General features: G+C 48.6%; 1 protein-coding gene across 1 annotated transcript in view; it reads left to right on the top strand.

Annotated features, from left to right (window-relative positions):
* The window catches only part of NUP205 (nucleoporin 205), a 1,887,652-nt gene that overhangs the window by 454,102 nt on the left and 1,409,682 nt on the right, over positions 1 to 23,868 (top strand). The window contains exon 16 of the mRNA XM_069628771.1: positions 16,744 to 16,843. Coding sequence (XP_069484872.1) covers positions 16,744 to 16,843 — 100 coding nt within the window. The remainder of the gene's footprint in view (positions 1 to 16,743; positions 16,844 to 23,868) is intronic.

Here is a 23,868-nt window from a genome sequence, read left to right as displayed (position 1 = left end):
TTTCCAACACTGCGCAACAGGGAAGAATGGACTAACTATAACAGACTTCACAACCGCCATGTTTTACACTAACAAACCAGGCCCGACACACACTGCAAATCTGTCCAGACTAGCTCAGAAAGTCTGGAAATAGACTATCTGAAGAGGAATTTTCCTCGTATTTCAACATGTTTCATGGGGAACACAACTGCATAGCAGCCACACTAAGAAGGATTAAAGATAAGCCCTCTGAACACAAATGGGTGCTACATTCAGATATTGTAGACTTCATTTTCTTATGTTGGGGTCATCCAGACGTAGATCCTTTTGCACCAGGAGAAAAAGCACAGTGCCTGAGTTATGCCTCCAGGTTCCTGCAGAAGGTATAAAAGGGAAATGCACTCTGGACAGTTGGTCAGGAATATTTGCATACGCTTTCCACCAACACCATTCTTGAACAAAAGAATCCACAAGATGCATCAGGAGCACTTAATGATGATCCCAGTCACTCCAATTTGGGCATGGCAGACTTGGTATTCACACCTTCTTAAAATGACCATTTGCCCACCAATCAAACTAATATGCTCTTACAACATGTTACAGAATCAAAAGTTAACCCTACAGCTGCATCGTCAGACATTCAAATTAGCAGCTTGGCTCTTGACATCATAGAGTTCGGCCATCTTAATTTACCCAACAGATGCATGGAAATATTGAAGGAGACACATAAACTAAACACTAGACACTGCTCCTTTAACAAATGGAAAAGATTTGTCATGGGGTGTAAGAATTCAAATGTCAACTCAATTGACTATTTAGCCTCGCAAATAGTGCAATATCTACTTTGCTTGTTCGGCTCTGGCCTGGTCTTTAATTCATTAATAGTCCATTTAGCTGCACTGTCAAGCATACACAACATCCCAAAGCAAGGTTTTTTGGTAGAAGATTCCAGTTGTTAAAGCCTTCATGGAGGGAGTTAAAAGGCTTTATCCTCCCATTGCAAATTCTATCACTGGGTGGGGTTTAAATGTCTTAAGTGCATGCGACCTCCCTTTGAACCTAAGCATAAAGCATATCTCAAGGATCTTACTTAAAAGGTCACTTTCCTTACAGCCATCACTTCTATTAGAAGAGTAAGTGAGCTTCAGACTGTCTATGACTGAACCTTTTGTCACAATACACAAAAAGTGGTCTTTAAAAGGCACCCACGTTTCTCACCAAATGTCTTTCCAGGTTCAATGTCAAACAATCTCTTGAATTACCAGCGTTCTTCCAGGACTCTTAAAACTCTGGAGAGAGGGTACTCTATACACTTGATGTTCAGAGGATGGTCTTGTATGATAAACGGATCAGTTCTTTGTTTCTATAGCAGCTGTGAGAGAAGGGGGGTCCTGTCTCCAAAACTACCATTGCTTGATGAATAGTAAGATGCATACAACAGTGCTATGCGTCATCCAAAAATGAGTTACCGTTTATGCCTAGAGCACACTCCACATTTAGTACAGGAGCTACATTAGCCTTCATTGCTAACGTACCTCTACAGGCTATCTGTTGAACAGTCAGAGTTCAGTGTACACTTTCACTCAACATTACTGTGTCGACACACAGGCAAGAAGTGACTTACAAGTGGGACAACAGTATTAATGCATTTATTTGCCTCTGTTCTTTCTACCTACCCACCACCGTCAGTTTGTACTGCTTGCTAGTCTATGCAAAGCATGTGATTCTAAGCAGATCTGCAAGCCCCGGAATACAAAAAATACATGCATGTGACAGTCTTTCTGATGCTTGTATCTGCTTCGATTCATATGCACCCACCCTCCTCCCCTCTTTCGGAGTAGAAGATAACATAGCATGTGTCTACATGCATTATTCAATATACACTACTTGCACCCTCAGGTCAGATCAAAACACACTGAGTACTTTGATGCATGAAGGATCACTTGTATGGTTTAAATCACAGTAGGGATAATATTACATACACGCTCTGTCGACGTTCCTTTTCAAAATCGAAAATAAGTCATGTTATACTCTGTAGCAACCACTAGATCTTTGACAATGCAAAGCATGTGAATCTAAGCAGATGCAAACTTCAGAAAGACAATTTCAGGTATGTAATGTTTTTCATATACAGTCACGATAGGTTCTAAGAATGCATTCAGTTAAATAAACAAAGGAGGTAAATAAAGTGATGCAGTAAAGATGAGCCACAAGTGATATTCCCTAGCTTCAGCAGTCCAATCCTTAAGAAGAATGGGACGTTGTGCCCAAACTTGTCAGTGCTTCTTCCCAGAACGATCTATAGCATCTAAGTTATTAATTTTGGTGATTATTCAAAAGAAGAGATCCAACAAAGTTACTAGATAAGTAAAATGTGTTCTTATCTTTCAGTTTGTACTACTCCGGTTAGATGACCAAAAGCCAGTGGATGTCAGAATCTGAGAAGTTTGATTCTCTTCTCACCTGTTTGATTTTGGTAGACTTCTTCTTAGCAGGAGTCTTCGCTTTCTTTTTTGTAGACCGGGACTCGTGGAGATATGGACGAGCCTCCCCTGACGCCACCCTGCTGGTAGGAACCAACCAGGCGATCACCGAGGGCAATTACCCAGACAGGAGAAGCGTCCGGGAAGTCCGCGCAGTCTTGATCCAGGGAAGGATATCCAGGAGAGGAAAATCCAGAAGTCCAGGAAGAAACAATATCAAGTGCAAACGGGAGACCCGCGCCGTCAGGAATGACTGAAAGTTCGAGTCCAGCAGTTCAAGAGAAAACTAGCAGTACAGGAGCGAGGAAGAAGCAAAGAGAGGAAGGCAAGGAGACAGCACGTAGAACAAGCAAAGGAGCAGAGGTAGCGGCGCAACCTAGGGGCGGCGCAACAGAAAGGCAAGGAAGGAAACGCAAGTAAGCGCTGAGCACGGCAAACCACACCGAGCGTTGAGACACGCCGAACACATGTTTCAAAGCTGCTTAAATGATGACGATGTCAACAAAGGCCGACTGCTAGAGCGTGCTTGTTTCTTCTATGCAGTGGCCATGATTGAAGTAGAAATGGACACTGCTAATCGCCGACGAATCCTCCAGGCTGAAAGGAATGGACGACCACGTTGAATCATGACACTGGAATGGAATGTTAGGATACAAAGGGACCGGTTCCCTATGCTATCCTATGGAAGATGTGGGGCGACAAATGCTTTGCATTTATTTACTCCCCTGACTCTGATATTTGCAGATGACTTGATCGGGTGGGGGTTGCTGGAGAATTGCTGTTGGTTCCAGTGAGAGGTGCCCAGGAGCTGCGGGTGCAAGGATTCTTAAGGTGAGGTCCAGATGGAAGATGCAACACCTTGCAATGAATAAATGCAAGATTCTCCAATGCAGGCCTCTTCAGGACGCTTCACAGGATGGGGGAAAGCGAGTTCCAGCAACAGCCACTGCACACAGATGACGGCAGGTGTCCTTCCAGTCACTGTTGAAGAAGCTTCTCCAGTACAGACTCCCTTGAGGCTTGGATTTGCAGGGAAGGCGACTTGTACCGCAAGGTGTCAACCACGAAAGTGCCAGGCGCAACCGCAGATCGGTGACTCTTCTGGCAAGGTAGCCCACGTGAGAGCTGGTCAGTCCACTGGGTGGTGCTGAGACACTTAAGAAGACTCAGGACAGCTGGATCCCAGAGAAGGCATTGAGACTGGTTGGTCCCACTAGTCCCAAGGCCTGAAGCACGGCTTGTTTTTTTAGTTTTTATTTTAGAGATCAAGTACCCAACAGGGTTCACCGGGCCAGACACAGGACTGGATGCCGGATCTTTTGGTGTCTTAGAATGTTCAATCAGCTGTGCATCTACAAGGGATTCTTGACTCAAACGCGGATTTGAAGAAATGGCTCCGGGAGTCCCCTTCTTATTCGAACTGCAACCTGGAAGCAAGCATAAATCCACCAATGTTAAGGATCTGCAACATTCAGCAGCCAGTAGTTGTCCAATGAAGGAAACTACTGGTTTCACGCGTGCCCCACACCTAGACATTCTGGCTCCACAGATGTGGAATGGGATTAGACCGTCCCACCCACTTCCTGGGTGTCACACTCACAAAGGCAGCGCTAGCCTGCGAAAGCAGCACGTTTGCCTGCCAAGTGCATGACCTTGTATGGGATTTCTTGACCTGGAAAGGCAACTACTGTATGTCCAAAGAACAAGCAAATATCTCGTGGTGGCCGTTTTAGGGCACTTTCCATGTTTAGTAGCCATTCACGGTAAATGCCACCAGCTTGTGCAAGTGTAAAAAACGAGGGTTATACAAAAGTATCACCATTGCATTGTAAGATGCTGTGTGCAATGTTTTAAAATCATATTTGATACCTGTTAATCCTCCTTAATGTCAACAATTCATGTTCATGAATCTGGAATGCATATTCTTCCTGGCAAGCTGTTGTCAAAGCTATCTTGTCAAAGGAAAGTAAACATTTTTCTGATGCTTGTTAGTCTGCTTAAAATCACATGCTGTGCATATGGTCTGACATCCAGTGGTAACCGCGGAGTATTGCATCCTATCTTTCGGGGACCGAAAGGGGATGCTGGCATAGGCATGTCTGTAACACTATCCCTATCGTGACTTGTAGTACCCAAAATCCCTGACGCGCAGAGGTCCCTCAGATTGTTTTTTCCACCCAGATAACTGGTCGCCCTATAGCGGAGCTCTTACTAGAGACATTGTTTATTTTACCAAATTGTCGGTTTATTCCCCGTTAAGTCACTTCGCCAATAAGAACATCTTCGACGAAGAATACGGGGGGGATCGTCTACGTCTGTGGATTTCGGTGCCTAAGATCTGGCCGCTGGATTTTTCCACATGGTCGGGCCCTCTGGCCGACCTATACATTAGGGAGAGTGTGGTCGGGGTGGCCATATTGTTTAGTATGTCTTTCCTCCTTTCCCTTCTTTTCGCTTTCGGTCTGGTCATCCGTCCCTTTTGCTATGGAAAGGACTCCTTTTCGATTCTGCCATAAGTGTAGGGTCAGATATCCTTGTAAGGATGAACACAGGACGTGTAACACCTGTCTCCCCCTAGAGCACGACGAGAAGCGGTGTGCGGCATGCAAACTCCTTCAGCCCAAGACCCTTAAGGTGCGCTGTGTAAAGCGGTGGGCCGCATACGGCATGTCATGCGTGGAGCCTCTGTCTCCCACTGCCACGCCAGCTGAAAGTGACAGGGGTACTTTGGATGACCAAACTTCCAACACGGATGTTATAGACCTTGAGGCGGACACTTCTAGGTCCGCCACGCCTGTCCCCAAACCTTCCAGGCTCGACTCTGGTCTTGCTACAGGGACTAAACCCGGCGACAGGGGCGTACAAGCGCATCGCACTAAGCACACAACCCCTACGCCAATTTCGACGCCTTCATCGAAGAAGGTGAAAGCGCCTACGGGGCCGCCGAAAACTTCGCCGGTTCCCTCGGATCATTCAGATCCAAAGCCTTCCCTGCATCCGCAGCAGCGTATTGCGACTGGGCAATCAAAACAAACCAAGGGCGCCACTCCTGAATCTACACGCGTCGAAGTTCGGGAGCCCGACACTTCGGCGATTTCCAAGGCCTCAGTAGGCCCGAAAACTACGGATAGGCCTCTACCCGGAAAACCGACCGCTAGGCCTCCTGGTGCCACGGACAGTATTTCTACTGCCGACAAATCATCGGAGCCTTTGTCTCACAACTATTCGGTGACTATCCAAAGTAGCATCGGAAAAATCGCAGCGGCGGTGGGCCTTATTCCGGTTCCGCCTAAAGTGATGGGCCAAGCCGCGGAAAAGATTTCGGTGGATTTGGGCCCCGATTCCGATGACACTTGCGTAGATAGCCAAGAGCCTCTCTCTGACACCCTGGGAGGTTCCTAACGACGCCACAGTGCAGATAATGTCGTTTTTCCTCGCGTAGGCCAGTTTGGGTCCTCTAAATGGACTACAGAAATGTTTCAGAGTTATATGGATCGGCTGGAGCAGATTATGGGTTCTTCTGATCATCCTCGCCCGAAAAGGGCTCAGGTAGATCCTAACCCCCCAATGCAAGAAATCCAGTCTCATGTTTTCCAAAAAGAAGATGTGGTCCATATGGACACATAGAGACATCTATAATGAAGATGAAGATTCTTTTCGAAGGGATTGTGTCCTCCTACGTATTCCTTATCTTTGATAATACGTTTCCAGCTTGCTGGCCTCGGAATTTTTTTCTGTAGAGGGCGCTGCGCGTCGACGTCCGCCGAGTCGATGTCCCTCGACGGCCACCGTATCGGCGCCGACGTCACCATGCCCATAAATAGACATGCGCTGCGTCCGTTGCTCAGTTCCGTTTTTCCGCGCTTCGTGGGGCCTCGGAACGTCGTTGCTCAGTTCAGTCAGGTTTATCTATTTCGACGAATATTCCTTATCGTTCTCGATGGCTTCTTCATCAGAACCGACGACGCCGCAATCCGGCTTCAAGAAATGTCGAGACTGCGGTAAAAAAATGTCAATAACGGATCCACACAGGGTCTGTTTATGGTGCTTGGGGTCCGAGCACCATTGTTCGGAGTGTGAGGACTGCATGTCCATGACGGCAAAAGCCCTGAAGGAGCGAAAGGGGCAGCTCGAGAGAGGTAAGTCAGCCAAATCCTCCTCGAAGGTTTCGTCGGCTGAGTCGAGGCATTAGTCTCCTCGCCGTCGAAAACACTCCCATTCTAGATCTCGAAGCAGCTCCCACCATTCATCGAGATCTAGACACTCAAAAAAGAGACGTCGAAGGTCCCATTCCTCGTCTTCGGTGTCCCCAGAAAGAGTTTCCTGTCCCACCAAACAGTTCTCAAGCTGAGTGGGAGGAATTCAGAAAGAAAATGTTAAGCGTCTTCGAGAACGCGGCTTCGACCCCCTCGAAGATAGCTGAGGGTGATACCCTGGGTGAAAAACCCAAAAAATCTAAACGCCGCGAGTCGCAGCACCCGGCGAAACATTCCCACCGAGAGTGCCATGAGCCATCGGGTAAGAAGGCACCGTCTTCGCCGTCGTCGAAGGTTCCTTCGACACACTGGTCGGCGCCATCGACGCCGTTGTCGAAGGGTTCCTCGATTCATCGGTCGATCGACTCGACGCCATCGTCGACGCCGATGAAAGAGGACCAAGGCTCCACAGCCAACGGTGTTTTCAAGGGCCTCCGGCACGACGCCGAGACCGTCGTCGATGCCCTCGAGTAGGATCCCGAGTTCTTCGAGACCCCTTCCAGTTTTTTCGGCGCCTTCGAAGCCGGTTACATCGGCGTCGACGACTTCGACATTTTCTTGTCCAATAACGACGAGTTTGGCTCCTTCGGCCCTAGAGGTGGGCTTTACTCCATTTCAGAGATCAGAATACCCTGGTCTTTCTTCAATTTATGAAGAAAGGGAAGACTCTGACCAGGAAATATTTGGTTTACAGGGATCCACACTGCCTGCTGCAGAGGATTTCACCTCTGAAGAAAGAAGGCTGAAGGAACTACAGGAGTCACTTCATGAGGCAAGTGGACTTGACACTTCCCCAGAAGTGGAATTTGTAAAGCCAGACCCAGGGGAACATGCCAAAACACCATATAGAACCCTGATGGCAAGAAAAATTGAGTTTATGGGTTGGTCTGCGCCTTAACCTGTTTTCCAACAGGATGATCTAATGGATATATTGGACAAAGGCCCACAGGAGGACCCGGTGGTCCCCTTCCATGCAGCCCTACAAAGAAAAATTGGATCCAATTGGGAAACTCCGGAAGTTATCCCAGCAGTCAATAAAAGATTGTCGACAAAGTATAGGGTAGCGGCTGCTGACCCTGAATACCTGTCAAAACACCCGACCCCAGAGAGCCTGGTGGTTCAAGCGGCAACTTCATCCAGCAGTAGGACTGCTTACCCTACTGTCCCACAGGATAGGGATGACAAGAGGTACGACTCTATGGCAAAGAAAGTCTTCTCTGCCTGTAGTATGGCATTGAAGTCCATCAACGCCACCTGTACGCTCGCCAGGTTCAGTCACACACTATGGGAGTGTGCTTCATCAGCGGCTGACTGCATACCCGATGGAGAGGAGAAGGAAGCCTTCCTTAACATCATTAAAGATGGCAAAGATGCCATGTGCGAATCACTTCAAACGGGCATCGATTACGCTGACAGTATCAGCAGGGCCATGGCGGCAAGTACAACAATCCGCAGGCATGCGTGGTTGTGAAAGTCGGGCTTTGCCCCTGATGTACAGGCCTGACTTTTGAATATGCCCTTTGATGGCTCGTCATTATTCGGGAAAAAGGCTGATGAGTCTGGAAAAGTTACAGACTTCTAAAGCAGCAGCAAAATCCTTAGGAGCTGCTATCCGCCAAACTCCTTTTCGCCCCTCAGGAACCTCTGGGAGAGGAAAGTCCTTTCGCTATTATTCCGCATTCGGAAAAGGCAGAGGACAGCCGGCTCAAAGAGGCCAAAGGAGATCCACCCGAGGTGGACAGGTCGAAGGTACTAAGACCGCAGCAAGTGCCTCTTTACCCACGGCATCTGCATCAGCTGCCCCCAAACCACTCTGAGGCTTTCACACACAAGACACCTGTAGGGGGCAGGTTAACTCACCATCTGACGGAATGGCAGGCTATAACGTCAGATGCTTGGGCGTTGGAGACAGTTGCCCAAGGTTACTGCCTACCCTTTCTACACATCCCTCAGTCATCCACCGGGGAACAGCTCCCTAAAAGTTCCAGATCCGCTCCTCTTGCAGGAAATTATGGACCTGCTAGAGAAAGGTGCCATAGAACCGGTACCTTTAGCGGACAGGAACAAGGGCTGGTACTCACCTCCCTTCCCCATTCCCCCCCCCCCCCTACTTTCTCATACCAAAGAAGGACGGAGGACTGAGACCCATCCTGGACTTACGAGAATTGAACAAGTTCCTCAGGAAGGACAAGTTCAAGATGGTAATTCTCTCTCAGATCCTTCAGGCCCTCCAGCTCCAGGACTGGCTGGTATCGCTGGACCTTCAGGATGCTTATTTCCATGTGCCAATCCATCTCAAGCACAGGAAATAACTAAGGTTCGCAATTGGCAACTCTCATTATCAATTTCGAGTTCTGCCATTTGGGCTGACCTCCGCCCCGAGGGTCTTCACCAAGCTGATGTCGGTAGTGGCGGCGAATCTAAGGAGGGAAGGGATCCACGTCTATCCCTACCTGGACGATTGGCTGATCGGGGCCGTATCTTCGGAACAGGCCCAGACCCAGCTAGATTATGTCTGCCTCTTCCTTCACAGACTGGGCTTCTCCCTCAATTTAAAGAAGTCACAGATGATACCATCTCAGAGACTCCAGTTCATTGGAGCGGTCCTGGACACTTCCCTGGGAAAAGCCTTGCCACCAGAGGTGAGAGCTCGAGATATTCTACAGATGGTCACCAAGTTTCAAAATGCCCAGCGTCTCCCAGCCTTCGACTTTTTGAGGTTGCTAGGCCTCATGGCATCATGCATCTTCCTTGTGCCAGAGGCTCGCTTGAGAATGAGATCTCTTCAGTGGGCACTGAGAAGTCAGTGGTCACAATTCTCAGGGAGAATGACAGACCTCCTCCGGATTCCGGACAAGGTAGCCCACGACCTTCAATGGTGAGCCTATCCAGAGAACATCTTGAAAGGAGAACTGTTTTGGCAACCATGGCCGGAGATAACAGTTTTCACAGACGCCTCGCTCACAGAGTGGTGAGCCCATGCCAACGACTTGACCATCAGCGGTCGTTGGTCTCCATCGGAGTCCAGACTACATATCAACCTATTAGAGCTGAGAGCGATCAGACTAGCGCAGAAAGCTTTCCTGCCATCAGTACAGGGGAGAAATGTCCTGATAATGACGGACAACACGGTGGCCATGCACTACCTCAACAAAAGAGGCGGCGTAGGATCACTGCCGCTGTGCAGAGAGGCAACGCAGCTCTGGTTTTGGGCAATTCGGAAAGGAATCTCTCTGTCAGCAGTCCAACTAGCCAGAGAAGAATTTGACAGTGGACGCTCTGAGCAGGCAGAGCACAGTCTCCCACGAGTGGGAGCTAGCTCAGGAAGTCCTTCAAGAGATCTTAGCCCTTTGGTGAACCCCTGAGGTGGATCTGTTCGCCACAGGCACCAACAGGAAGTGCGATCTGTTCTGTTCAAGGGAATTTCCCCCGAGGTGAGCTCTAGGAGATGCGTTCGTAGTGGACTGGGAGTTTCCACTCCTTTACGCATTCCCACCAGTCCCTGTTATTCCTCAAATGATCAGGAGGTTGAGAAGATTCCGGAAAACCATGATCCTAATTGCCCCGGATTGGGCCAGGAGAACGTGGTACCTGGACCTTCTAGATATGTCCATCTGTCCTCCAATTCGTCTTCCACTCAAAGAGAATCTTCTCTCGCAGAAGGGGAGGTCAGGTTCGCCATCCAGACACCAGAACCCTCAACCTTCACGCTTGGCTTCTGAAAGATTGAGGTACAAGGATTGGGATCTCCCTGATGACGTCATGGAGGTGTTACTTTCGGCCAGAAGACCGGCAACAAAGTCTTTATGCCGCTGCCGTTGGAACACGTTTTGCAGCTGGTGTAGGGAAGAGAATATCGACCCTTTTTCATGCGGTACACCAACAGTGTTATCGTTTCTACTCTACTTGGCAAACTCAGGCCTTCAAGTTGGCACTGTAAAAGGCTATCTCGCAGCGCTTTCTGTCTTCAAGCGCACTGCGGAGGAACCATCGTATTTCAAAATTCCTCTAGTGGTACAATTTCTCAAGGGTCTAACTAATGTTTACCCTCCAAAACCATTCCAGGTTCCATTATGGGACTTAAATTTAGTCTTAAACTTCTTAATGGGCACACCTTTCGAACCACTCCATTCTTGTTCGTTAAGATTCCTTACCCTTAAAACTGTTTTATTAATAGCACTTACATTTGCTAGAAGGGTGAGCGAATTACAAGCTCTTTCTTGTAAACCCCCACATACAATCTTCCACAAGGACAAAGTTGTCCTACAGGTGAAGCCTAATTTCCTCCCAAAGGTGGTTTCTGAATTCCATATTACTCAGAAAATTACCTTGCCTTCATTCTACCCTCCTCCCCATCTGGGGAAAGAGGAGGAAAAGCTACATAGGCTGGACCCTAGGTGAGCTCTCAGCTTTTACATCAGCAGAATGGCTAGGATCAGGCAAGCAGACCAACTGTTTGTAGGATACTCGGGTCACAAGTTGGGACTACCCATAACAAAACAAACCATCTCCAGGTGGATTATTTTGGCCATCCTGGAATGTTATAGACTAGCAGGGAAAGAGCCACCCCAAAATCTCAGGGCTCATTCAACCAGGGGTATCGCAGCCTCTTCGGCTCACCAGAGAGGGGTACCGGTCCGGGACATATGTGCGGCTGCCACATGGTCGTCCGCACATACATTCACAAAATTTTACAATCTGGATTGCTCCACTGCTCAAGAGACCAGATTTGGCAAGGCCGTATTACATTCGGTCCATCCCTAAAGGGATACATAACACTATCACTCCCTCCTCCAATTACATACCACTGCTATGGGAGTCTATCAAAGATAAGGAATATGTCAGAGGACACAATCCCTTCGAAGAACAAGTCACTTCTTACCTGGTAACGTTCTTTCGACGGGATATTCCTTATCGCCCCTCCCATCCATCCCCGCAGTAATACTTCCCTTGTGGTTGCAACTTTCGCTCTTTCAAGGTTACTAACTGATTCAGGCATGTCTTTTCTTATGCTACAAAACGTAACTGAGCAACGGACGCAGCGCGTGTCTATTTATGGGCATGGTGACGTCGGCGCTGATACGGTGGCCGTCGAGGGACATCGACTCGGCGGACGTCGACGCGCAGCGCCCTCTACAGAAAAAATTTCCGAGGCCAGCAAGCTGGAAACGTATTATCAAAGATAAGGAATACGTCGGAGGAACATCCCATCGAAAGAGCGTTACCAGGTAAGAAGTAACTTGTTCTTCTCGAAAATTATGAGGAAGATCAACAGGATACGACGGACAACTGGGAGGAAACCCAGCAGGAATGTCAAGACCCTTGGACACAACAAGATCAGAAAACTGATATTTTGTGCTTAGACTCTCCTCCATCCACCCCAGCTCGCCAGGCCTCCCCTGTGGATGACCAAATGGCTTTCAACTCCATGTTGAAAAAAGCACCTGAATACTTCAAAATTGCTACTCAAGAGGCAGTACCTGAGCAGGATTTCGTGGAGGGCATTATTAAGGAAAAACCTCCGGCGAGTCAATCCATCCACCTCCTTAACTCTGTTAAGAGACGGGTAGCTCCCTCGTTGGTCACACCTGCTCAGACACGAGCTGTGAACCTGAGAGTCGAAAAATTATTTCGGCTTTCTCCCTCTGTATATAAGGGCACGCCATCCCAGACTCACTAGTAGTGACTACCACTCGAAAGAGGGCAGGGGTACCCCTTGCCACGGGAGAATCACCACCGGACAAGCAGTCTAAAAGGTTGTATGCCCTGGGCAAACTTGTCACATCAGCAGCTGCATACACCATTTGGGTTGCTAATAATACTCCGCTATTAGCAAGCTGTGCTGATGCCCAATGGAACCTACTCCAAGAAGGCCTCCAGGAGGTTCCTGAACCCGCCAGGACAAAGCTTTTTGCCATTGTTGCAGAGGGAAGACTTGTTAACCAGAATGTGTTGAAGAACACCCTGGACACTGCAGAAACAGCAGGCAGGTCTCTTGCACAAGGGACTCTTCTGAAAAGACACGCATGGCTGCGTACATCGGGATTTAGACCTGAGACTCGAGCCTCCCTCATTAATAAACCCATTGAGGAGACTAACGTCTTCGGGAAAGCAGTGGATGAAGCGTTGGAGACAGCCGAGAAGGAGCATGAGACTATAAGGTCTCTGTACCAAATTACACAGAAACCCTCATCCCAGAGGGGTAATGACTTTCGGCGGTCCTTTCGAGGACAAGCCTGTGCTGGTCAAAACAGCTACGGCACGGGTAACTTCAACACAAATCAAACATCTAGAAGCCCCACTTAGTACCCCTCAAGAGGTCAGAAATGCGGCAAAGGTAGAGGCAGAGGCCCCAATCCCAGAGGAGCCACAGCATCTGGTCAGAAATGACCACCAAGTCCAGGTCCCCTCCCATGTCTCACCGGTCGGGGGGCGATTAACATCTTTCCTCAAGGCATGGGAGGGGATAACTTCCGACCAGTGGGTCTTAAAGACGGTTGCCCACGGTTATTGCGTGGAATTCGCCCCACCTCCACAGTTCAGACCACCGCGCTCACGGCGCCTTTCACCAGACCATCTTGGAGATCCTGGACCAAGAGGTGGAAGCACTGCTGGGAAAGGACGCCATAGAAGCCGTCCCCATTCTTCAGGTAAATAAAAGGTATTTATTCAGTGTACTTCCTTGTACCCAAAAAGGATCTCAACATGCATCCTGTTCTAGATCTGCACCCAGCGAACAAGTCTATAAAACTCCAGAAGTTTCGCATGATAACACCGCAGGAGGTTATCCCATTGCTGAAACAGGTGGACTTCATGGCAACATTGGAAATGAAAGATGCATACTTTCATATTTCAATGTTGCCAGCGCACAGAAAATACCTAAGGTTCATGATCCAGGACAAACGCTACCAATTCAAGGTACTCCCCTTCGGCATCGCCTCAGCGCCAAGGGTGTTTACCAAAGTCTTGGCAGTGACAGCAGCACTATCAGTCCCAGTTTACCCTTACCTCGACAACTGGCTCATTACGGGTGACTCGTTCGACACTTGTTTTTCGAACACCCAAAAAAACATAGATCTCCGCTTCAGCCTGGGTTTTTCAATCAACAAAAAGAAATCCAGCTTAGTCCCCAGCCAAGTAAAACAATTTCTGAGAGCGCTAATTCGGACGGAAGACAGTCTTGTCTTCCCCTCCAGCGAGAGGGTTCAGAACATGCTCTCTCAGGTTCCTCAATATGTAGCCAGTCGGGAGGTGACGGTACGCAAAGCCATGCGTTTGCTAGGGATGATGGAATCATGTATATACTTGGTTCCCCACGCACGGCTGCGCATGCGTCTCATGCAAGAGTGGCTCAACATCCAGTGGTGTCAGGCTAGCGGACAATGGGAAGATCTGGTAGTTGTCTCGCCAGCCCTCGTTCTCTCGCTGCAGTGGTGGTCAAGAGAAAACCTCTTGAAGGGGAAGACCTTCACCACCCCTGCAGTGGAAGCCACTCTCACTACATACGCATCTCTCGGGTTGGGGGCTCACCTGCTTCAGCAGACAGCACACGGAGTGTGGTCCCCTCAAGTAGCGTCCAACCATATGCACTTACTGGATCTATTAGCAGTGTTCAAAGCATTGAAAGCCTTTCAGATGCAACTGCAAGGGAAGACCGTGCTGATCCTAACCAACAGCACTACAGCAATGTATTGCCTGAACAAACGGGTGGGCACTCACTCTCCAGGGCTATCCAAGCTGCCCCAAAACATTTGGATACGGGCTCTCAAACACAAGATGTTTTTGTTGTCCCAACATGTTCCAGGGGAACTCCATCTTCTGGCAGACGTACTCAGCAGAGATTTTCCTCCGCCAGAAGAATATGAATGGCGACTGCACAAAGACATTGTGTCCAACGTCTTCGCAGAATGGGGTTTCCAGAGATCGACCTGTTCACTAATCGGGAGAACGCCCAATGCCAAGACTATGTCTCCAGGTACCCCCAGAACTGATCCAAGGGGAACGTTCTCTGGATAACTTGGTCGGGAAATTTGTCTACTCTTCCCCTTCTCAACAAGATAGTGCACAAGATGCGCCAGGAACCAGTTACCATGATACTGGTGGCCCCCATGTGGGCCGGCCAATCCTGGTTCGCGCACCTGATGGAAATGTCCCTCTCCCCACCAGTCAAGATGCCCTGCCTGTACAACATGTCTCAGGACGGGGGTCGGGACCCTACACACATGCCCACAAACTCTGAATTTAGCAGCCTGGCTCCTGAGATCATAGAGTTTGGACACCAGCAACTCCCTCAGAGATGCATGGGCATACTCAGGGAAGTGAGAAAACCTAATGCACGTTATTGCTATGCCAGCAAATGGAAACGTTTTGTCATCTGGTGCAATTCCAAGGGCGTCAATCCCATTGATTGCTCACCCTCACACATTGTGTTGTATCTAACCCACCTGTTTGACTCTGGGTTAGTCTTCAAATCCCTAAAGGTTCATCTGGCTGCTCTGTCAGCCTACACCACATCGCAGCAAAAGGTATCGTGGTGGAAGATACCTGTGATTAAAGCCTTCATGGAAGGGGTTAAGGGGATTTATCCTCCCATCTCTCACCCAGCCCCTGGGTGGGATCTGAATGTGGTTTTAACCAGGCTCATGGAAACTCCTTTTGAGCCTATGCATAATGCAAGTCTGAAAGACCGGACCTATGAGACAGCCTTCCTAGTGGCTATCACTTCTATCAGAAGGGTTAGCGAACTACAGGCTCTTTCTGTTTTAGACCCCTTTGTGACAGTCCAGAAAGATAAGGTACTTCTGCGCACACATCCCAGGTGTGTGCCTAAATTCATTTTGAAGTTCCATGTGAACCAGTCAATCGAACTACCCATTTTCTTCCAGAACCCTACTAACATGGCCAAAAGAAGCCTTCACACACTAGACGTGCGCAGGGCAGTCACGTTTTATCGGAAAAGAACTAAACCACTAAGGAAGAATAAACCATTCTTCCTTTCAGTGGCAGCTGGTAGAGAAGGGGCTCCTGTCTCTTAATACGCTATCTCAAGGTGGATTGTCAAATGCATCACTGTTACACTCTTGCTAAGAGAGAACTGCCCTTCAAGCCTAGAACACACTCTACTCGAGGCACTTGGGCATCCATAGCATTTGCAGAGAGGCAACCTGGAGTTCTGTACACAACTTTACAAAACACTATTGCCTAGACAGTCATTCTAGGTCTGATTCTCAGGTGGGACAAGCAGTACTAAGACATCTTTTCTCTACTGTTCCTTCTCACAACCCATCTCAACTCCGGGTACTGCTCGCTAGTCAATGCACAGCATGTGATTCTAAGCAGATTAACAAGCATCAGAAGACCTGCATTACTCACCGTAATGGCATTTCTGGTGATTGTATCTGCTTAGATTCAAATGCGCCCCCCTACCTCTCCGCTCGGGGTGGAAGGAACATAGACTTCTTACTACCTTCTCTCTTTATGTACTCACTCACTATAACCTTGGGCTCCCTCATGGCAGAAAAAATACAATCTGAGGGACCTCGGCGTGTGAGGGATTTTGGGTACTACACACGTCATGATAAGGATAGTGTTACAGACACGCCTATGCCGACGTCCCCTTTCGGTCCCCGAAAGACGAGATGCAATACTCCGCGGTTACCACTGATGTCAACCATATGCACAGCATGTGAATCTAAGCAAATACAATCATCAGAAATGCTATTACGGTGAGTAATGCATGTAATTCTTTTTAATGAAGTCCTCTGTTTTTCTTGTGATGCCTAATATTTAAGGTGGCTCTGATGATTCAGAAATAACATTAGTATCATCTCTTTAATTTACTGAAGTGCAAGGTCCCAGAGGACAGACTGTTATTGATACTGTGTCTTATACAGGAGGAAGACCTGCATTAAAACATCTTTGATTTAGGAAATCATTAATGCCATCACTCCTACTGGTGTTGGTTTGATTAATACATACGCTTGTAAAGGTGGAGTTTAATAAATACTTTCTTTGGTTCCTTACAGTGGAAGGTGGCTGAGGTTGTTCTGGAAGTCTTTCATAAACTGTTACAAGAGTATGAACCTCAACCTGAAGACTTTGTGGACCAGTTGGTGGAGATACAAGGTACATTGCAGCACTGCCCAGCAAACCTCTCCCCCACTCATTGTGTACTGTGGTAGATCAGAATCCAGGAGACTGACGAGGTTGCACTGTGACTGACTTTGTTACTAGCTGTTAAATGTATTTGCACCCTGGAAAGGCGTTCTGACGAATCAGAAACAGCCTTTCTCGGGCACGGTCCTGCCTTCACTGCTGGTGGTGCTGAAAAAAAAGTGAATAAAATGGCCGCTGCCGTTAAAATGGAAGAGGGGCTTGGTCACTTTTCGGATACGGCTGCCATTTTTTAACATGTTTTCAATGGCTGTCGTCAACCGAAAAGGGACCTAGTCTCTCTTTTTCTTTGACGGGAGACACCCTTGTGCAGAGCGCATCTCCCGTTAGATTAAAAAAAAAGAAAATGATCTGCACCCCGTGAAAGTTATTTCTGATTGTTAATCTGCTTAGAATCACATACTGTGCATATGGACCGACATCAAGTGGTAACCGCAGAGTATTGCATCTTGTCTTTCGAGAATCGAAAGGGGATGTTGACATGGGCATGCCTGTAACACTCTAACGTGACATGTAGTGTACCCAAGATCCCTGACGCATCGAGGTCCCTCAGATTGTTTTTTGTCCACCCACCATACTGGTTTCCTTGATGCGGAGCTCGTCCAAGAAATTGCCTATTGTCCCCTCAACCTTTGAATAGTTATAAAATAATCAGATCACCCTATCTGCCCCTTATTTTGATGGCTGTTCCAGCTCTCTGACGAAGACCTTCAGAACTTGGACGGACGGTGATCCAGTCGGCGCTGCCGACCACGTGGCTGGGCCTTCCGCCGGCCTACACAGTAGGGAGAGTGGGGTCGGGGTGGTCATTTCTATACAAACTGAGAATGCCTTTCCCTTCGTCACTCTACCCATCCTCGGCTATGGAGAGGACTCCATTTAGGTTTTGCCCCATTTGTAAGAGCAAATTTCCTTGGAAAGATGAGCACAGACCGTGTAACCGGTGCTTGCCCCTCGATCACAAAGAGGAAGGATGCGCGGCTTGAAAGCTCCTCCGTCCTAAGACATTAAAGGAGTGTAGAGTCAAACGGTGGGCGGCCTACGGTATGTCGAATGCCGAGTTTTCTCCCGCTGCCGCAGCCACCGAATGTGATGACGGCGAGAGTGACAATCAGACCTCCGAACCGGAGGTCGTTGACCTTTTGACGGAACGCTCGCGTTCCACATCGTCTATCCCCGGCCCCGCTAAGCACGGCTTAGGCACTGCTATGGGGAGGTCACACCCCGGCGAAAAAGACAAACATGTACACGGCAATAAACACACAACCCCAAGCCAATCTTCGGCCAAGTCGAAGAAGACTACAGCTCCAACGGGTACACCGGAAACTCCAGCGGCACCCGCCGACCGTCAGGATCGGCAGCCCTTGCCACATACGCGCCTAGCGAGAGGGCCATCTAAAACAAAGCGCGCTACCCCTAAAATTGCAGGTTCCGTCGAGACTCATCACAAGAAAGCGTCCAGCGACGATACGGTCTCCAGTTCCGCCGAAGACAGGGCCCTGGCACCGCCGAAAAAGGCAGCCGTTGAGGACAAGATCCCAGCTCTGCTGAAAGACTCCCTCGCAATCGCCAGCTGAAGCTACGCGCCTCCTCTCTACGGAGGATGTCGCGGACAGCCTAGCAAGGATTGTTTCCGCCGATTCACAGAGACGGCAGTCAAGGGATTCTTTGAGGCTTACGGAAAAGGCCAAGGATCCACCGAGATCCAGGGATAGCCTAAGGGGGAGTACCGGAACCCACCCATAAGTCGAAAGAGAGGCACAGGGATGTCTCACCTCTATCAGTCCCTCAAGAGGAGTTCTCTGAGGGCGAAGAAGGGTTATCTTCGACGTTGAGATATAAATCTAGACATTTTTTGACGGAAGAGCGTGTTCAGGACACCTTTCCACCTCTCGACCATTCTAGGTCTTCTGTTTGGACTAGAGAGAAATTTGAAAACTGCATGGAAAAGCTGGACAGGTTTGTTTCCCATTCAGAACAACCCACACCAAGGAGGCCAAGGGATGAGAGCCCTTTGGACCCTGTAGCAAAATTTCCAAGGCTTTTTGACCCCTCTTTAGAAGAGGATATTTACAACTATGACCTAACTGAAGAAGACATTCTTGCAGACACTCAGGATGAGGATCATTTCTCCAATCCTGAAGACATGCACAATCCCATTGAGGGCTGGGAGGAGAACCCGTATATGGGAGACCCTCAACCATGGCAGTCTCCAGAGCCACACGATCCGGTTGCCCTATCTTTGGACTCACCCCTCCCCAAACCACCCCCACTAGACAACCCGCGCCATAGGATGATCAATTGACGTTTAACATGTTGCGTAAAGCAGCTGAACACTTTAAGATTGCCACAGAGGAAGCAGTCCCTGAGCTGACTTTGTGGAGGACATCCTCAAGGAGAAGCCGCCGGCCAGCCTGGCTATTCCTCTCCTCAATTCAATTAAGAAATGTCTGGCTCCCTCCTTATCGACACCTGCTCTCACAAGAGGTGTTAACCAAAGAATAGAGAAACTCTTTCGTCCTTCTCCCTCTGACCCTCTGTTTATCAAAGGTCGCTCCACCCCAGACTCTCTGGTGGTGACTATCACCAGAAAAAGGGCAGGGGTCCCGTTGTCAACAGACGAGGCACCCCCTGATAAGGAAGGTAAAAGACTTTATGCCCTTGGGAAGAGAGTCACGACCGCAGCAGAGTTCGAACACATATTGCCAACGACACAATTTTATTGGCCAGTTACGTGGATGCACAATGGGCCTTACTACAAGAAGGCCTACAGGAGGTTCCCGAACCTCTACGAACCAGTCTCTTGACAACAGTCGCTGAGGGCAGGCAAGTGAACAAAGCATACTAAAGAACACTTTAGATTCTGCCGAGACAGCTGGTCGATCCCTAGCTCAGGGCACCCCCCTGAAGAGACATGCGTGGCTACGGAACTCTGGATTCAAGCCAGAGATGCAAGCTTTGCTTATAAATAAACCAGTGGAAGAATCCAACTTGTTTGGGAAGGCGGTCGACAAGGCCCTCGAGACCGCAAAAAAGGAGCATGACACCCTAAAAACTCTGGACCAAATTACACAGATACCCTCCACAAGACGAGGATCTGGGACCAGACGGCTTTTTCGTGGCTAACGCTTACCTCAACAACAATACTCCTCGGGAACCAATTGGAACTCTCCACAGGGACCCAGCGGATACACCACCCCGTATCCCCGAAGGGGTCAGTGTCGTGGAAAAGGAAGGGACCGGAACCCTATCCCCAGAGGTTCTCCGGCCTCAGGTTCAAAATGACCCAGGGATAACTACACACCAGTGTGCTAAAGACCATAGCCCACGGGTACTGTATACAGTTCAACAGGTCCCCAACATTCAGACCTCCACGAGCAAGACTGACACCAGACCATCTTCGCATACTTATTCAGGAAGTCGGGATTCTGCAAGAGAAAGGAGCCATAGAAATCGTACCTCTGTCACAGGTAAAATAAGGTATTTATTCAGTGTTCTTCCTTGTACCCAAAAAGGAGCTAACCATGCACCCTGTTTTAGATCTGCGCCCAGCGAACAATTTTGGAAAGCCACAAAAGTTCTGCATGGTCACTCTGCAGGAAGTAATTCCCCTGCTATCAAAGGGGGATTACATGGCAACATTGGAAATGAAAGATGCATTCTTTCATATTTCAATGTTGCCACCGCACAGAAAATACCTTCGATTTATGATACAAGACGAGCACTATAAGTTCAAGGTACTACCCTTCGGCATAGCATCTGCACCAGGGGTATTTACAAAGGTACTAACGGTGGCAGCAGCACATCTGCGCAGGCAATCCATCCCGGTCTATCCTTACCCCGACGACTGGGTCATAACAGGGGACTCTTACGAAACATGTGTATCAAATACCCAAAAGACGATACATCTTTCATTCAGTCTGGGATTCTCTATCAACGAGAAAAAATCCAGCCTAGACCCCAGTCAGGTGAAATAGTTCCTAGGGGCTCTAATTCGAACAAAGGACGGCCTCGTCTTCCCCTCCAATGAGAGGGTTCAAAACATGTTTCAAATCCCTCAGTATGTAGCCAGTCGAGAGGCGACGGTACACAAGGCCATACGACTGCTAGGAATGATGGCGTCATGTATCTACTTGGTTTTTCGCTTGCGCCCAATGCAAGAGTGGCTCAACAGCCAGTGGTGTCAGGCCAGCGGACAGTGGGACGATCTAGTGGTTGTCTCGCCGGGCCCTCGTTCTCTCGCTTGGGTGGTGACCGAGGGAGAACCTCTTGAAGGGAAAATCCTTCACCACCCCCGCAGTGGAAGCCACTCTAACTACAGTCGCGTCTCTCACAGGGTGGGGAGCTCACCTGCTTCAACAAACAGCGCACAGAGTTTGGTCGTCAGACATAGCATCCAATCACCTAAACCTGTTGAAACTGTTGGCAGGGTTCAAAGCACTAAAAGCTTTCCAAACGCAACTGCAGGGGAAGACGATCCTGATCCTCACAGAGAAGCACCACAGCCATGTACTATCTGAAAAAATAAGAGGGCACTCACTCTCCAGGGCTGTCCAAACTGTCCCAGAACATTTGGAAGTGGGCTCTCAAACGCAACATGTTCCTGTTATCACAACATGTTCCAGGGGAACTCAATCTTCTGGCAGATGTACTCAGAAGATACTTCCCATTGCCCATTGAGTACAAATGGTGATTAAACGTTTTCGCAGAATGGGGCTCCCCAGAGATGGATCTGTTTGCAACCTTGGAGAACGCTCAAAGCCAAGATTACGCCTCCAGGTACCCCCAGAACCGTTCCATGGGGAACGGACTCTGGATAACATGGTCAGGGAAATTTGTCTACGCTTGCCCCCCGCCTCCCTACTCCCCAACTCCCCTTCTCAAGAAGATAGTGCACAAGATGCACCAGGAACCAGTCACAATGATACTTGTGGCCCCCATGTGGGCCCGCCAACCCTGGTTCGCTCATCTGATGGAGATGTACCTATCTCCTCCAGTCAAGCTGCCTTGCCTGTACAACATGTTGTCGCAAGACAAAGGGGAGACGCTTCACCCGTGCCCGCAGACCTTGAACTTAGCGGCCTGGCACCTGTAGTCATAGAGTTTGGGCACCTGCAGCTCCCTCAGAGATGTATGGACATTCTCAGGGAGGCAAGAAAACCGAACACTAGATATTGCTTTTCCAGTAAATGGACACTGTTTGTCATCTGGTGCAACTCAAAGAGCATTAACCCGATTAACTTCTCTCCCACACACATTGTTTTGTACCTAACTCATCTACTTGACTCAGGCCTGGTCTTTAACTCCTTAAAGGTGCACTTAGCTGCGCTTTCAGCCTACACTACATCACAACAGTAAGTGTCATGGTGGAAGATACCAGTTATTAAAGCTTTCATGGAGGGACTGAAGAGAATTCACCCTCCCATTTCTAACCCGGATGGGACCTCACCATGGTGTTGACTAGGCTTATGGGGGCTCATTTCAAGCCCATGCACAAAGCAAATCCTAAAGACCTCACTTAGAAGACTGCTTTTTTGATAGCTGTTATCTCCATTAGGAGAGCAAGTGAACTACAAGCGCTCTAAATCTTAGATCTCTTTATAACAGTTCACAAAGACAAGGTGGTTCTGCACACTCACCCTAGGTTTGCGCCTAAATTAATTTCCAAGTTCCATGTGAACCAGTCGATAGAACTACCAACGTTCTTTCAAAATCCCTCAAGCCCTGGGAAACTAATCAGTTTTTCGTTTCAGTGGTGGCAGGAAGAGGAGGAGACGCTGTCTCCAAATCCACTATCTCTAGGTGGATTGTCAAAAGCATCACTCTCTGCTACAGTCTTGCTAAGAGAGAGCTGCCCTTCATGCCTAGAGCAAATTCCACTCGAGGCACTGGGGCGTCCATAGCATTCATTGCAAATGTTCCCCTTGTCCATTTGCAAAGCGGCAACCTGGAGTTCTGTACACACCTTTACGAAACACTATTGCCTAGACACTCATTCTAGGTCTGATTCCCAGGTGGGACGGGCAGTACGAAGACATCTTTTCACTACTGTTCCTTCTCACAACCCATCTCCAACTCCGGGTACTGCTCGCTAGTCAATGCACAGCATGTGAGTCTAAGCAGATTAACAAGCATCAGAAGACATGCATTACTTACCGTAAAAGCATTTCTGATGGTTGTATCTACTTAGATTCACATGCGCCCACCCTTCCTACCCTCTCGGATGGAAGAAACATAGACGTCTTACCACTGTTCTCTCTTTTCTATACTTGCTCACGATAGTCATAAGGCTCCCGCTCGGCAGAAAAAATACAATCAGAGGGATCTCAACGCATGAGGGATCTTGGGTACACGACACTACACGTCACGTTAGGGATAGTGTTAGACACGCCCATGTCAACGTCCCCTTTCGATTCTCAAAAGACAAGATGCAATACTCCGCGGTTACCACTGGATGTCGGACCATATGCACAGCATGTGAATCTAAGCAGATACCATAAAAGCATTTCTGATGGTTGGAAGTCCATAGCTTTAGTATCTTGGCCCTATTCTATAAAATAACTGTCCAAGGGTTCTTGTCAGGGAGGTTAACCTAGATTCTGTTCATACCATTTACAACAAAGCATTTAAATCAAACTGATACACACAGAACCCTCTGCTCTTGAATTGGACTGTTTTCTTACCCACAATCTGTTATGTTTCTCCTCCTAAGGCTCCCAGCCCTTGAGGCACTGTCAGTCCATTGGTCTGAATGATTTTTCAAATGCTCTCACTCCAGCACAGTTTGGTCAAGAGTCATGAATGTTTCATCTGGTTCTAATCCATCTGGTTTTAATCCTTTCCCCCCCCTTTGCTGTGAGTGTTCCAGGTATCATCTACCAGGAAGGTTTCGGGCATTCTCACCCTTGAAGCAGTTTTATGGCTGGTACCCTGTCTTGCGTTTCGGTTTCTCGCACCCTACAATAGGGTGTATTATC

This window comes from Ambystoma mexicanum, chromosome 12, assembly GCF_040938575.1.
Source record: "Ambystoma mexicanum isolate Mex_15411 chromosome 12, UKY_AmexF1_1, whole genome shotgun sequence".
Classification (NCBI taxonomy): Eukaryota; Metazoa; Chordata; class Amphibia; order Caudata; family Ambystomatidae; genus Ambystoma; species Ambystoma mexicanum.
Note: the sequence above shows the minus strand (reverse complement) of the source record. Positions and strands in the feature narration are given on the sequence as shown.